General features: G+C 35.5%; 2 protein-coding genes across 2 annotated transcripts in view; one reads left to right on the top strand and one right to left on the bottom strand.

Moving 5' to 3' along the window:
- The window catches only part of LOC107585002 (E3 ubiquitin-protein ligase RNF6-like), a 6499-nt gene extending 3772 nt beyond the window's left edge, over nucleotides 1-2727 (bottom strand). Inside the window, exons 1-4 of the mRNA XM_016271803.1 lie at nucleotides 2616-2727; nucleotides 1122-1277; nucleotides 829-942; nucleotides 31-287 (exon numbers count right to left, since the gene is read on the bottom strand). Coding sequence (XP_016127289.1) covers nucleotides 31-287; nucleotides 829-942; nucleotides 1122-1277; nucleotides 2616-2727 — 639 coding nt within the window. The remainder of the gene's footprint in view (nucleotides 1-30; nucleotides 288-828; nucleotides 943-1121; nucleotides 1278-2615) is intronic.
- A 2544-nt stretch (nucleotides 2728-5271) lies between these two features.
- LOC107585003 (cyclin-dependent kinase 8) lies at nucleotides 5272-14079 on the top strand. Its single transcript, XM_016271805.1, has 6 exons — nucleotides 5272-5759; nucleotides 10324-10399; nucleotides 12202-12312; nucleotides 12401-12541; nucleotides 13393-13450; nucleotides 13931-14079. Exons 1-6 carry the CDS (start codon nucleotides 5632-5634, stop codon nucleotides 14077-14079), a joined length of 663 nt encoding a protein of 220 aa, XP_016127291.1. The 5' UTR covers nucleotides 5272-5631.
- The last annotated feature ends 844 nt before the right edge of the window (nucleotides 14080-14923 follow it).

Consider the following 14923-nt stretch of genomic DNA (forward strand, 5'->3'; position numbering starts at 1 on the left):
AGACGACTCTGGGGGAGGGGGAGGGGGAGGGGGGGGAGGAGGAGGCATTGAAAGTTCAGTTGGGTCAGGGGTGTCGCTGTGTTCTCCAGGCTCAGGTTGCTCGTGGTTGATGTTGATCTCAAGACTGAAGCGGAACTCGCCGCTGTTGGGGTTGGTGCGGCTAACGGCACGCCATGTTTGGTTTCCGCTCTGCCCACTACGCGTGGCATTTCCTGTGCGCCGGAAGGTGTTCAGCCATTCCAACAGGGAGTCTCCATTAGACGTCTCTGCACCTGGCTCGACTGCACCTGGAAAAGAAAAAATTGTATATTACCAATTTCTTATTAATATTGATGAATAAAAGGGTAAGTAATTAAATAATTTTCTTTTATTTTGCTTGTTTCTACTTGCACAACCTAATTTGGTTCCTAACTACTTTCATTCAACTAGGATGCACTCAATTGCCTTTTTTCAAAAACATTTAAACAAATCGTACCAGATCACGGTAGTTTACATTCACAAGAATCACAACCGTGGACTGACAACAACAAAGTTTAAGTTAATTTTGACATTACATTTATGCCTTCTTCATTCTTTTTCAATTAGTGGGTCAGATCATACATGTTTTACTATGGCTGCATAAGGCTGTATATCATCACAACCTAAACCCAAAGATTTATGCCCCTGCACTGTTGCTAAAAAATGCAGATGCATCCTGAATTGTTTTGTAATTGCATTGTGACTCTGCCTGCAAGGTGTTTATTGCACACAAAACCAGCTGATCATTCTAAGTAAAATTATTTGTATAGCTGAGCAACTTAATTCAAAACCATCCCTTTATGTCCTTACCGCTACTGCCCTCTGCCTCACTGCTCTGTGGGCGGGTTTCGGGGCGTGGCTGAGATGACACTCGCTCCTTTGCACCATCCAGACGCTGCCTCAGCTCTTCTGCAGTGACTTCACCTGTAATCAAACAAACACACCTTATTTAATATCCATCTATTGTTCATTTAAGTAAAAGACTAGGTTTGGAAATTTGTACTTCCTCACGCCTTACATTTTATAATATGCTTTACATATTTCTCTGTGTAAGGGTAAACTACATGCATCTTTGCATACGGACGGGTTCGGTGTGTTCTCACCAGGTGTTCCCAGTAGATTGCCGTCTCTCATTAGTCTGTATTCCTCCTCACTCAGTTCATTAATGAAGTGATAGTATGCCTCCTCCCGCCGAAGCCGCTCTGCTTGACGATGGCGCTCGTCTCGGCCGCCGGGAGGGTCCATCACCACAGAAACCGCTGCTCACAGATAATACAAGATGAAAAAAATCACAAAAATGTATCAATAGATACTTAAGCTGCCCAGTTACGGCTTTGTCTCTGTTCTATTTCACTGTGTGTAACTTTTCTTTCTCTGGACTTTTCTTATCAACATTAATATTTCAGTTTATAAGGGAATCTGTAAATTTTGTGGTCTTGTAACTGGTCACCATATATTTTAAGTTCTTCCATTTTAATCAACTTCGGTTCTGTGGTGGTAAATATATTTTTAAGAATACAATGCCATGTAGGCAATTAAAATTGCATGCACAATAATTATAACAGAATAAGCAAAAAAAAAAGGATTCTGATGAAAAATAATATATCACATTATAGGACATGATCATTTCCCTAAAATATCTCAACTGTCAACTATTCATCTTCAATAAAAACATGAATACAATATATATATATATATATATATATATATATATATATATATATATAACTCTAGAATCTGCCAATGATCAGTTTACCCGTATGAAATCATGGTCTATAATATGCAAACCAGCTCCACATATTAACAACTAAGTTGAGACAGCAAGAAAATGTACTCAAAATATCGTGGATATATGTAAGGAGAGTCTGAAGCATAAACTTCTCTGTCTAAAACATAGCCACCATTAAGAGACAGCACGACAAAATGAACGCCTCAAAGGCAATCCGTAAATCCCAGTATGGAAGCAAAACCGCTTTGACACAGGTCAAAACACACCGAGAGCCACGTGACGTTGAAAATAGTGTCAAATTAATTCATATGAATAACATCTCAGTCATTTCAAACAGTATTGCTGCTCTGTTATAATACAGTAGGCCACAGACAGCATCGCAGAACAAGTCAAGCACCAAAACTGGGCTGTCAGCCTCACAACCAATCAGCGTCCGAGAAGCGATGACTGACAGCCAGATTATCCATTCAGCATTGGTTAAAGGAGGGACATGACAAAGAAAAAGTCGGGTTCCATGTCAGCTAGCAACCTATCCCAGAGACAATAAAAAGCCTAGGCTAGCACTCTACACAGGGTGAAATTCACAACTGAAATTGGGTCATTAAACTGTCACCATCGTCTGTCATCGGGCAAACGCAAACCATGCGGTGGAGCGAGCTGTCATTTTAAATGCGCAACATTTTTGATGGTGTCGATAGATTGCTGACAAGCTAACTGTGGGCCAATGAAAGGTTTAGATCATTATTTTGACAAGATGAGGGGAAAATGTCACTGACACAAGAATGTAACAGAAAATACGAAATGTAATAACACTGTCCAAAATGAAAACAAAATAAAGAAACGGAGGTAATAATAGATATGTAAGTACCTGAAACAGCAGCTGTAATATGGACGAGTTCTCTTTCCTCTCCGCTCTGATTACAATGTAGCCAAGATGGGACCAACGGAGCTACACAGACAACTGTCCGGACAACTACCATGTGCGCAAAACCAGTTCCCACAGTAATACATCAATAACAACACTATAATGCACTTATTACACACACACACACACACACACACATATATATATATATATATATATTTCAGTGGTGTGCGGTAGTGTTCTGAAATGAGGAGGCAAAGTCCTCAAAGGTTTTTTTTTTTTTTTATCAAATGTAAATTCATGTCCCAGTCACATCTTCTTGGTTAAATAATTACTTACACTATCAGAAGGAAAAAACAATTCCATTTTATATTTTTACATTCAATATGCTATAATCAATATTGTATTCTATTCTATAATCAATTCATAATCAATATTATATTTGTTAAAGTCAAGTATACTAAAGCCATTTTACATTTATTCCAAAATAATAACTCAAGGCAGTAACAATTTATACAATATTTTATTTGTGAACTTATGTTCAGCTATTCTTTTTAATAGTTATCTTTTAACTGTTTTGAATTTTTCGGATAATCAGTCATCAAAGCTAGGAAAATATTGTCACAGACACTGAGATTTACTTTAAAGTTCACCAAGCTGATTACTCACTAAAAACTCCCACACAGGTGATTTCAGTAGTTGTTTTTTTATTCTATTATTATTATTATTTTCTTATCGCTTACTTGTATACTCTTACTCAATAACCAATCATTTGTATTTATATTTCCTACATTTTCCTAATGAATATTTTATGATTGATTTATATACTACAAAAACTTTTTTTTGCCATTTTTATCACAGAATAAATCAGAAAATATATTTTATAGTTTCTAAAGGCTACTGTAATAAATTATATGTCAATTAACATTGCATCATCCATATACTTTATTTGGAAATGTATATGACTTGGAAAAATATAAACCATGTATCGTCGCAATCGTGTTATTATTGTCTTCACGTTTCATCAGTCAAAACGTTTCTGCTTTTTATTCTGCTTAGCTACAGCCGGATGCCTTTGTCCAGGGCTTTCCAGGCAGGTCATAAGTTATTACTTTTCTTCATTATTTACTGAATAATGTTTTCATTTTGGGGAAATGTTATATTCATAAATGTAAGTGATTTTAAAAATAGCCATTGTTTTCTGTTTTTCAAAAGGAATTTTGGATGTATTGTAAATCTTTAAGGATGTTAAAATGCAAAACTGGACGAAGACTACAGCTTATTGAAGAAGTTTAAATAACCTGTGTACTTTTTTTTCTTATTTGATTCCCATTTAGTGTTGTGCTCTGTTCTTTTGGATCTTCTTAAGATTTTGTACTGCCTTATTGTATTTGTGTTTTCCTGCAATAAAAAAATCATAAGAATAATCATTTTTAAAAAGTTATTACTTGTATGAGGCTGTTTTGTACTTTCTTCGGGAGAGCGCCCTCTGGCTTCCAGTATAAATGAAACATACACTGCATGAGAGCATTTACAAAGACTAACAATATCCATGATAGGGACTTTGGTGTTTAGCGCTCCATAATGTTCACATCGCCTCATTTTGGATATGAGTAATGTGTCAGGTCATGCAAAGACTATCTTGTCTCTTTTAGGGGGTTTGCTAAAACTCAATGGGCTGTTACTTTACCTGCTGGTGTCGCTGTTGGACAATGTTTCTTTAGAAAAACGAGTGATTTATACACTTTTTAATGTAATATTTGTAATATTGTCGTTGTTTTATTTTTGTACTATTAATTTTTTTCTCATCCAATATTTTGCCTCCTTGGCGAAAACGCCCCTGAGAATATATGAAAAATTATCTCTCTAAAATTCTCTAAGCTTTAATCAGCGCAATATGTATCGATTAACCCCCTGTTAACTTTAATTATTCTATACTTAAACCTTGTTATTAAGGTTAATCTGCTTTTATACATTTCAATATTTATTATTTGAAAGAATTATATATGTATGCGGGTGTGTGTTGTGTTTAACAGTGATAATGCGTCTTTGTTATTTGAAGAGGGTTAATAAAGGTTAAAAAAATAACCACAGTAACAGTGAGAGGATGGATGACATTTCTGTGAGCAATGAAATGCTTCATTTTGATAGAGTTGGGTATGTGTTTATTTATCTATATATATTTAGCCTACTTATCAATTCTGAATAACGTCAAATACTATATAATAAAAATAAGTGTAGTGTTTTGTATAAATGTTAAAGCAAAAAAGCATTCAGTTTATTGTTAATAAATATTATATTGATAGTTATTGATCAAATGAGCATTGTTATTAATTAGCCTATATTTTGTACATTCCTCTATATGTATTTTGTGTATAATTGTAAAAGCAATAAGACCATTCAATATTATAGTTAATAAATATTATACTGATAGTTCTTGATAAAATAAGCATATTTTGTTTCATTAGCTATATTTGATTGTTTTCGTAATTAAACCAGTTACACTATGTGAATTTGTTATTAATTACATTTTGTACATTCCTCTATGTATTTTATGTTAAAATGCAAAAAAACGAAAATGTACATAAGCATAAAACCGAAAAACACAAGCACTTTTCAGTAAAGAGTTAAAATCCACGTGGTGCGCCACAAAGCCCATTCCTCGCCGTCTTGTGTGGTTGCAAGTGCCATTCACGACGTTTTGCGACATTACCGTACGTGGACGCTCAACTCTCCCGGGTGAGATACCGGTTGAGCGGCGCAGTTGCACAGAAATATCAAAGAAAGCGACCGATAGTCCAATAACACTCTGCACTTTTTGTCAGATCAAAAGCACACGTGCTTCATACGCCGTCTCAGCTGCCCGTAATTGTTCGCGGTAAATGTGGACTCTTTAGTTGAGCTGAAAAGCGACGCGAGGGAAGGCAACTAATTGTCTAAACGGGGCTTGAAGTAAGTTGCCTCCCCAGCGACGCTTTAAAGGGAAGCCACAGCCCGGATCCCCAGAATAACGGTGAAAATGGACTATGATTTCAAAGTGAAGCTCACCGGGGAGAGAGAACGAGTCGAGGATCTCTTTGAGTACGAGGGATGTAAAGTTGGACGGGGGACTTATGGCCATGTGTACAAAGCAAAGAGGAAAGATGGGTGAGTTTGCAGGATGGACTTGTGCAGCGATATGAGGCCTGCGCTGCCGTCGCCTTCTGCTCTCAGAAACCAAAACAGACCGTGTGTTGTCCGCCCTCGGCCCGGTGTTTTAGAGAGACACGTCTCTTGTCTTCAGAGAGAGTTTGATATTTTTGAGGGGATTGTGAATGTACGTCAGCAGGCACGAGCGCTGTTGTGATTGACGAGCTTATGCAGGTGTATTTGATGCTGATTTAGATTTGCAACATCATGTGTTTTTTCTTCGCCATGATGAAAACTATATTTACCATGAACATAAACTACACTTTCTTAAAGGCATCTTTAAGCAGCTGACTAAACTGCTGCTCCAAAATACACAACATTGCATAAAATCAGCATCTCCATTATAAAAGGAGGCTCTGATGCTGCTTTACATTCCATGTGAATAAAATACAGCATTATAGCAGCCTTATATGTTGCCTTTGTCGTGGCAGAGAATTCTAATGAATAGTTTCATATTTTATTTAGACTAATGTTTCTGTATAATTTGGTAACACTTTGCAATGAGGGCCTTTTGTTAATGCATTAACTAACAATGAGCGATAAACTTGTTACAGTATTTTTAAATCTTTGTTAATGTTTATTAACTGTTCTTTGTTAATGTTAGCTCACTTTCTTTAATTGTTAGCAAGATTAATAAATGCTTTAGAAATATTTTTCATTGTTAGTTCATGTTAACAAAATGGAATCTTACCTATAATTTCGTATTTAAACCAGTTAAATTTTTATAGCCTCAATATTCTGTTATTGTTCTCTTCCAATGCGTTTGTCACATCAGCTGTATGAAGATATCATTAGTCTCCCAATTTCATGTCGACACCTGAATCCATTGCTGGTGTGATTGACCTCACTTTTGAGATTTTACCGTGGAGATCAGTGTCCCCTGCACAGGTTTAGAGGAGGATCTTTTTAGCCTTTTCAGGTTTCTACTTCTCTTCTGCTGACTTATTGAAGTATTTCTGCAATTGCACTTGTTGCATAAGTGACTTTGTTGCACTTACCAGTTTATTACAGCAGACATTGAGGATTATGAAAGGTTGTTATAACATCAATACAGCCTTGACATGCCATGCTTCATATTGGTTTGTCAACAGTAGCCTTCCAAGGAATAAAGGCCAGTGTATAACAAAGCACCTCTAATTCTGTAAAATGTTTTTGTCGTCATAAAAAAAGACTTAACGTTGTGATGCAGAAATGATTTTCATATACTGATGTTTACCGAAGAGGATGGGTGTAGAATATACCATTGAAATACAGATTGGAAGTAGAATTGGGAGGTCTGTTTTATTAGAAGTCTGTTGGGGGAAAAAGGGAGTTGAAATTCCTGCGCTCTCAATGTTTTTGGTAACTTGCCGATAGGAATATATTCTCCAAAACTTTCACATCAGAGACAAAAACACAGGGATTTGTCTGTGCTCTTCATCCAAAGAAGGACAAATTATTCTTTTCTAACACAATGATCAAAGGGCTGAGAATAACAGTATGACAAGTGTAACCTTTCTAGGATTAGATCATTTATAAACACCCAAGTCATTTATCAGGCTTTCTAATTAGACTGTGCCACACATATGATAGTCTGCTGAATTTGTGTGGTCCTTTGATTTTTGTGGTGCAGTTAATAAAGGTTAAAAAAAATAACCACAGTAACAGTGAGAGGATGGATGACATTTCTGTGAGCAATGAAATGCTTCATTTTGACAGAGTTGGGTATGTGTTTATTTATCTATATATATTTAGCCTACTTATCAATTCTGAACAACGTCAAATACTAGATAATAAAAATAAGTGTAGTGTTTTGTATAAATGTTAAAGCAAAAAAGCATTCAGTTTTATTGTTAATAAATATTATATTGATAGTTATTGATCAAATGAGCATTGTTATTAATTAGCCTATATTTTGTACATTCCTCTATATGTATTTTGTGTATAATTGTAAAAGCAATAAGACCATTCAATATTATAGTTAATAAATATTATACTGATAGTTCTTGATAAAATAAGCATATTTTGTTTCATTAGCTATATTTGATTGTTTTCGTAATTAAACCAGTTACACTATGTGAATTTGTTATTAATTACATTTTGTACATTCCTCTATGTATTTTATGTTAAAATGCAAAAAAACGAAAATGTACATAAGCATAAAACCGAAAAACACAAGCACTTTTCATTGATTTTTGTGGTGCGTTTTGTAAAACGCTGATGGAATCACTGAATTCGGTCATAAAAATGGAATTTACTGTATAACATGGAATGTCACCGAATTTGGCAAAATTTGGATGAATAAATCAAAAGAACAATTTACCGTAAGTAAACTAAATCACAATGTGGACTAGTGTCTGTGAATATTAAACCACAAAAAAGTCTTCTATAGAATGTACTTAAAGTAATAACTATAATAATAATAATAATAATACCCTTTTTAAAGACATTATTTTAAAAGGAATATCACTATCACAATTTTTTGTTCATGTTTCAATTTAAACAGTAACAGTAAACTCTGTTGTGCACCACTTTGTCAAGAAAAATTAAAATAATTTTATGACTATATTAATGACTATATTTCAAAAGATTCATTAAAAGTTAGTTTTATGCATTTACTTGATTACCACCAGTTTTAAAAAAATAAATATGTATTAAAGGGGTCATATGATGCTATTTTTTATAATTATTTTGTGTATTTGGTGTAACAGAATATGTTGACATGCTTTAATGTTCAAAAAACACATTATTTTTCAAATACTGTACATTATTGTAGGTCCTCTATGCCCCGCCTCTCTCAAACACGTTGGTTTCAACAAAGCCCCCTCCTTTGACAAGCGCAGTCTGCTCTGATTGGCCAGCTGACCCAGTGCATTGTGATTGGCCGAACACCACAAGCACGCGTCGGAAATGTAACGCCCTTACCATAATCACTAATAATGTAGTTAGTTTTACCATCAGTTCAAGCCCGAAAGAGCAACGGAGTCGCGTGACAGACACAGTGATGATGCAGTTTTTTTTTTTTTTAGAAATACCCTTTGTGCACAGCCAGCCTTGTACTCTTCTAGGTTAAAAAAACTGTCGTCCATAAAATGCGTTGCACAAATTCGAACATCTGGGTTGTGCTGTTCTGTTGTAAATAAATCTTAACCAATGATTCCTCATTGCATCTACTTCCGGAAGGCCAAATAAAGTGCTTTTTAATTTTTTTTACTTTTTTTTTTTAATTAGTTTAATTTACAAGATTCACAATAAATATAGAACAATTTTAACAGAAAGGGATAAAAGAAATCATACATTTAACATGTAGATATCAAAAATATGCTACAGCGTGTACAGTTGTATACTTACACCAAATAAAGTGCTTTTGCTTTTTTGGCTGCATCAACACTACTGCTGTTCCTGAAACCACGCCTTCTTTCTTTGCATGCACATTTGGGCAGCATTATGCAAATATTTCCACATAGGGAGGTAGATATGTGGGGGCGTGTTATCATAAATCCAGAAAAATTAAAACCGACAAAACAGAATGTCTGAATTCAATTCATTAAACATTCTTTTTGATTATTAAACTTTTATTATACCATTAAAAGAATAAAACGGATTTAATGGGGCCTTAAATTTCTAGTACCAGCTGCAGTGTCAATTAAAACCCTTATTTAATTACTTTTGGAAAGAAATGAAACGACCATGACTGATAGTTTCACATTTATTGATTAGAAATTAGAGCTGTGACATGGGGGAATTGAAAAAATACCTAAAAATCCCATTCTACATTTTACTTGTATTAGTGTTTTTTTGGTAGGAAAACTGGACCGAAAATAACCCTAAATGTCTGCAGGACATCAGTTGTCATATTGAGGCAGCTAAAATAGCAATCCTCCCAATTTGCATAAGATTTTATTGTATTTAGTGCTATCACATGGGATTTGTTTTTATTTTGCTCAACACTAATTTGATGTTTAACTTCTAATGGTTATTTGGTTCTTATGCAGCTATCTTTATTTCACGCCAGTTGCAGACTATCTTGGCGGAGTAAGAATGGATCTGCTGATGAGTTACTGTAAATTGGTTCCTTACAGTGCCTGGCATTAAGTGAGACCCATCAGACAGACCCAAAGCTGGGCTATTAAAGTCCAGACTGCCTGGCGGCCAAAGTCTCACTTGAAGGTCCTGAGCATTTAAAGATGTTTTTGTTTTTGTGATTGTTTATGAGCGGTTTACAGCTAATTTGTTCTCCAGAAACTGTACAGGGCATTGTGAGATCTTATAGGCAGATTATTATTATTATTTTATTTTTATTTTTTTCTAGGACTTCATTTCAACATTACCCTCTTGCTTCATGTTAGTTGTCAGGAGACTTATGAGTTTTTGAAGGTGTGCTGGTAATAAAAGAGTCAAAATCATCTGCTTAAAATTCTGCTGGGTCTTTCCCAGTGGATTATTTTCCTCCATAAGGGGTTTAATATGATCTGTAGGTATAGATTTAGGGAAATGTAGTGTACTGAAGAGTAATTGCGGATGCTGATATGTCTATTTGCAGGAAGGATGATAAAGATTATGCTCTGAAGCAGATTGAAGGCACAGGGATCTCTATGTCTGCCTGCAGAGAGATAGCAGTAAGTACATCAAGCTTTAAACGTGTTCCTGTCAAGAGGATCTTCAATTAGCTCTGGCACATGCCACCTTGGTTCAACAAGTTCCCGGAAATACATTTATAGCATGTGGATACTTTAGAGAGTTACAATCTGTTAACTATTATTAGCTCTATGAATTTAAGAAAATTTGAATACTTATATTCTCATGTAATGTGCAGTAAAGGAATAGTTCACTTAAAAATTGAAAGTTGTCATTATTTTTATAATGACATTTGTTGTTTCAAATCCGTATGACTTCAATATAATGAAAGTGAATGAAAACTAGGACTGTCAAGCTCCGAAATGATAAAAAAAAAGCACAATTAAAATGTCATAAGTACTTTGCTCATATGCTGAAATCTTTGTGTGAGAAACAGACCGAACCTTTCCTTGATATGCTGGAAATAATTTTGTCAGTTTCATAAACAAACATTGTTTTGGGTTAATGATTCAGGGGATTCAGTTCACAAAACAGCTGAATGGCTGCACCCGAAATCGCATACTTCCCTACAATATATTAGGTGAACAGAGTAGTATGTCCAAATTCAAAATATTCATAAAAAATAGCCAAAAACTTCCCAGCTGGCATACTATTTCCAGTGAGATTTTGAAGTATGGACACTTTGCTATCCCATGAGGCCACGGGAGAGGATTTATGAAAGGCAGTGAAGTAAGTCAACTGACACGGGTAGATCACATGACTATGACAACATGATGAATGTAGTAGGTTCGGATTATAATCATACACTATATGGAACAACTTATTTATTTTTTGTAATTCACTGTTTTTTATTTTGATAGAACACACAAAAAAACATTACAACAAAGGAGAGAAAACCTATTAAATAAACCATTGCCCTCCCAGAACCTCCCCCCATCCCACACCCACCCCAGGACCCACATAAACACAAAAGTAAAACAATATAAAATCAAATATATATATATATATATATATATACAAACAAAATTGGTAATAATATTAACAAAAGAATGACATCTTTAGATAAAATGACCAAAATCTTAAAATCTTTGGAAATCCAGTTCTTCCAAATAGATAAAGTAGCAGGCTTTGCGTAATTAGTCCGTGCAGAAGACAGTTCCAGATATAGTATTTCCAATAAGGAATGAATCCAGTGCTTAGCAGAAAGGTCATGAGGGGGTTTCCAGCGTTGAACTGGTCATTTCTTTGCCGCAGTCAAAGCTGCTAGCCAAAATTTTCGTTCTTTCTCACTTATAGGAAATGGAACAACTTATTTAAAAGAAGTAGTCAGAAGAGTATGTGATTTCAGACGCAGCTATAAATTTGTTTTCAACTGATCTGGTTGTCCAGTTCAGCGATTAACAGTTCACTGAATGTGAAGATTATTAGTAAATAGCTATTTATATTTTGGTTTATTCATCACACAAATGTCTCATTTGGTTTCAGAAGAATTGAAATCTAGTGCATTAGTCATATGGACCACTTTTATGATGCTTTGTGTCCTTTTTGAAGCTACAAAACTCCAGTCCCCATTCATTGTAATTGCATGAAAAAGAGCAACCAGCACATTATTCAAAATTTCTGCTTTTGTCTTCCTTAGTCATAAAGTTTTGGAGCAACGTGAGGGGAGGGTGAATAAACAATGATAGAATTTTTTTATTTTTGGCCTAACTATCCTTTTAATAAGCATACTTCAGGCTGAAGTGATTTTGTGTACTTTGGGTGCTCTGTAGATGTCTTTCTCAGCATGTGCACTTGTGTGTGTGTGTCTGTGTGTGTGTTTGTTCTTGTTTGCTCCTTGCAGCTGCTGCGTGAACTGAAGCACCCCAATGTGATCTCGCTGCAGAAGGTTTTCCTGTCACATGCAGACCGCAAAGTGTGGCTTCTCTTTGACTACGCTGAACATGACCTCTGGGTAACATACAGTCAAACGCTCATGCACACACGCAGAGAAATGTTTGTATACAGTACATATCTTGCTGAGGGTCTACGTGTCTTTGTAGCACATCATCAAGTTCCACAGAGCCTCCAAGGCCAATAAGAAGCCTCTTCAGCTGCCACGTGGGATGGTAAAGTCTTTGCTCTACCAGATCCTGGACGGCATTCACTATTTGCACGCCAACTGGGTCCTGCACAGAGACCTGGTGAGGTTCAATGTGTGTTATATCGAACAGTTAATGTCCATCCAGATGTAGCTCATTTGACTGGGCTGATTATTAGAAATCCCATGACAATTTCCAGTAGGTGGCAGCATTTATAAAATAATATTTTTATATATTTTTTTCACAACAGATGTAAGGACATAATTTAACAATGCTGGTCTTAATGATTTTATTGTTCTTTTTGAGGAAGAGATATTTGTGAAAAAAATAAATGTAACTTATTTGCCAAACTTTGTTGTTATGGTTAACTAAAAGTGAAACTATTAAAATTAGATTTTGGTATTTGAATAAAAAAAATTATAAAATAATAAAATAAAAAATATTAGATGGAAAAATGTAAAAATTAGAAATGAGAACAAGCTAAATAGAAATGTTTTAAAAAATTTAATAAAAATTAAAAGCAAATAACAAAATTACTAAAACTTAAGAAAAAATGTAAAAATAATGGTTAATTCAGAAAAAAATACCTCTACTTAATACTAAAATAACACTGTTGCCAAATGATGCATGAATTAATTCTAAATAAATATAAAGAAATTCTTGAAAAATGTTAATGCTAATTGAACCAAGCCTCATTTAGTATCAGTATTTACTTTAAAAAAAAAACATCCTGTTCTGAAAAAAATAATATATAGATGCGATTAATCGCGATTAATCATTTGACAGCACTAATATATATATATAAAATACTGTTTCGTGGCTATAAAGGATTATATTCATGCATGGTAAGTTTTCGAAATCCTAAAAAGTTGCAAAGAAGTTACAGCATCAGTTATCACACTGAAATGTGAGAGGAAGTATTACAGCTCTGAACTTTGACTCTTTCACCACAGAAACCTGCCAACATATTGGTAATGGGAGAAGGTCCTGAAAGAGGACGTGTGAAGATAGGTATGACATCAGCTCTGTTTCCTTTATCTTGTGACAAAAAGAAGAGAGATATGTGCATCAGAGTGTTTTGATGTCAATTATATATGTATGTATGTATGTATGTATAGTGTGTGTGTAGGAAAAAGATTAAACCGCACTATATCTGTGAAATTGAGCAAATTTAAGCAAATATTTCCATTTATTCATTTAGTACATTTAGTCAGTTGTTTGTATTCACGTTTTCTCTGGTCTTCAATGTGGACTATGGTCTCATTTTGGTCCTTATTAGTTGCGATAGCCTCTCAGTCCATTTTCCTCCATGCTTTCTTTCATCTAGATCCTGAAAGTTTCCATTTACATGCATTCATTTGTGTCTTGAATGCTTGCTGCTGCATGCATGAGCAGTGCTACTTAAAGGTCTTAAAAACAGTCAGTCAGACCCCATGAGTTGTTGTTGTTTTCTGTAGAGTTCGAATCACGTGTTGCTTCTAAAGCATGCAGAACGCTGTTCTTCTGTGTTCCAGCGCTCCAATCCACATGCTGCCTACCAGAACCCAGGACCAAGCACATCATTGCCCCAAAGCAGCATGGGATACTCCTCTACCTCCCAGCAGCCTCCACAGTACTCACACCAGACCCACCGCTACTGAGTCAGGCCACGCCCCCCTCTCACAGTGCCCAATAGGGAGAATGTACTTAGGGAGGCGGGTGTGGACCTGAGCCAAACCGCCTCACCCACTGAGTGCTTTGCTGTGCAGCATTTCCACCGCAGGAACAATAACTGTAACCTAACAACACATCACCGTATCATACAGCCAACATTATCCTTCGCTGACAAAAGGAGAAAGAAAAAAATGAAATCAATAATAGACTCTAAGTGAAAACAAATGAAAAAAGCCAATGAAAAGCGGATATTTGTTCCATTGGTGATAGTTAAAGTCCTCGCTGCAAGTCTGTGATACTTCACAAAAAAGAAAAACACAAAAAAAGCAACATTCTCAATATATGTGGTACTGAACAGCTGCACTATGTAGTGAGACTGGTTTGGAGTGAGGTGGAGATCCACCATACCATCCAACCTCTTTAGCCCCAGTCCTCCTTGCCCTCACTTTGAAATCCGTTGGCCTCTCCAAAACTCAAAGCTGCTATGTGACTGCCAGCAAAGACAGAATGACGTTTATCAGTCTGTCTGTCTCTCCGTCTGCCCTTATACATACATACACATGCACATGCACTCACTCTTTTAGCCCATTGCTGGGGACCGAATTCTCTGTGCTGGAGCTGCTGACTGAAGCATAATGAGAACCTCTAGTGCCCCCTGCTGCATCATACTGATAGAAGGCGGCATAAAAGAAACAACAAACTTGATTTTAGTTGTTAATAATTTAATGTTTTGGTTTTTAAGTTAGGAGAGGTCAGCAACTTCCATTTTGCTGTCAGAAAGGCTGTTATGCGTGAAAGTTTGGCCTTAGAACTTCATGACAAAAGTTGTGT

This window comes from Sinocyclocheilus grahami, unplaced genomic scaffold (assembly GCF_001515645.1).
Source record: "Sinocyclocheilus grahami isolate Dianchi unplaced genomic scaffold, SAMN03320097.WGS_v1.1 scaffold65.1, whole genome shotgun sequence".
In the NCBI taxonomy this organism is placed as follows: domain Eukaryota; kingdom Metazoa; phylum Chordata; class Actinopteri; order Cypriniformes; family Cyprinidae; genus Sinocyclocheilus; species Sinocyclocheilus grahami.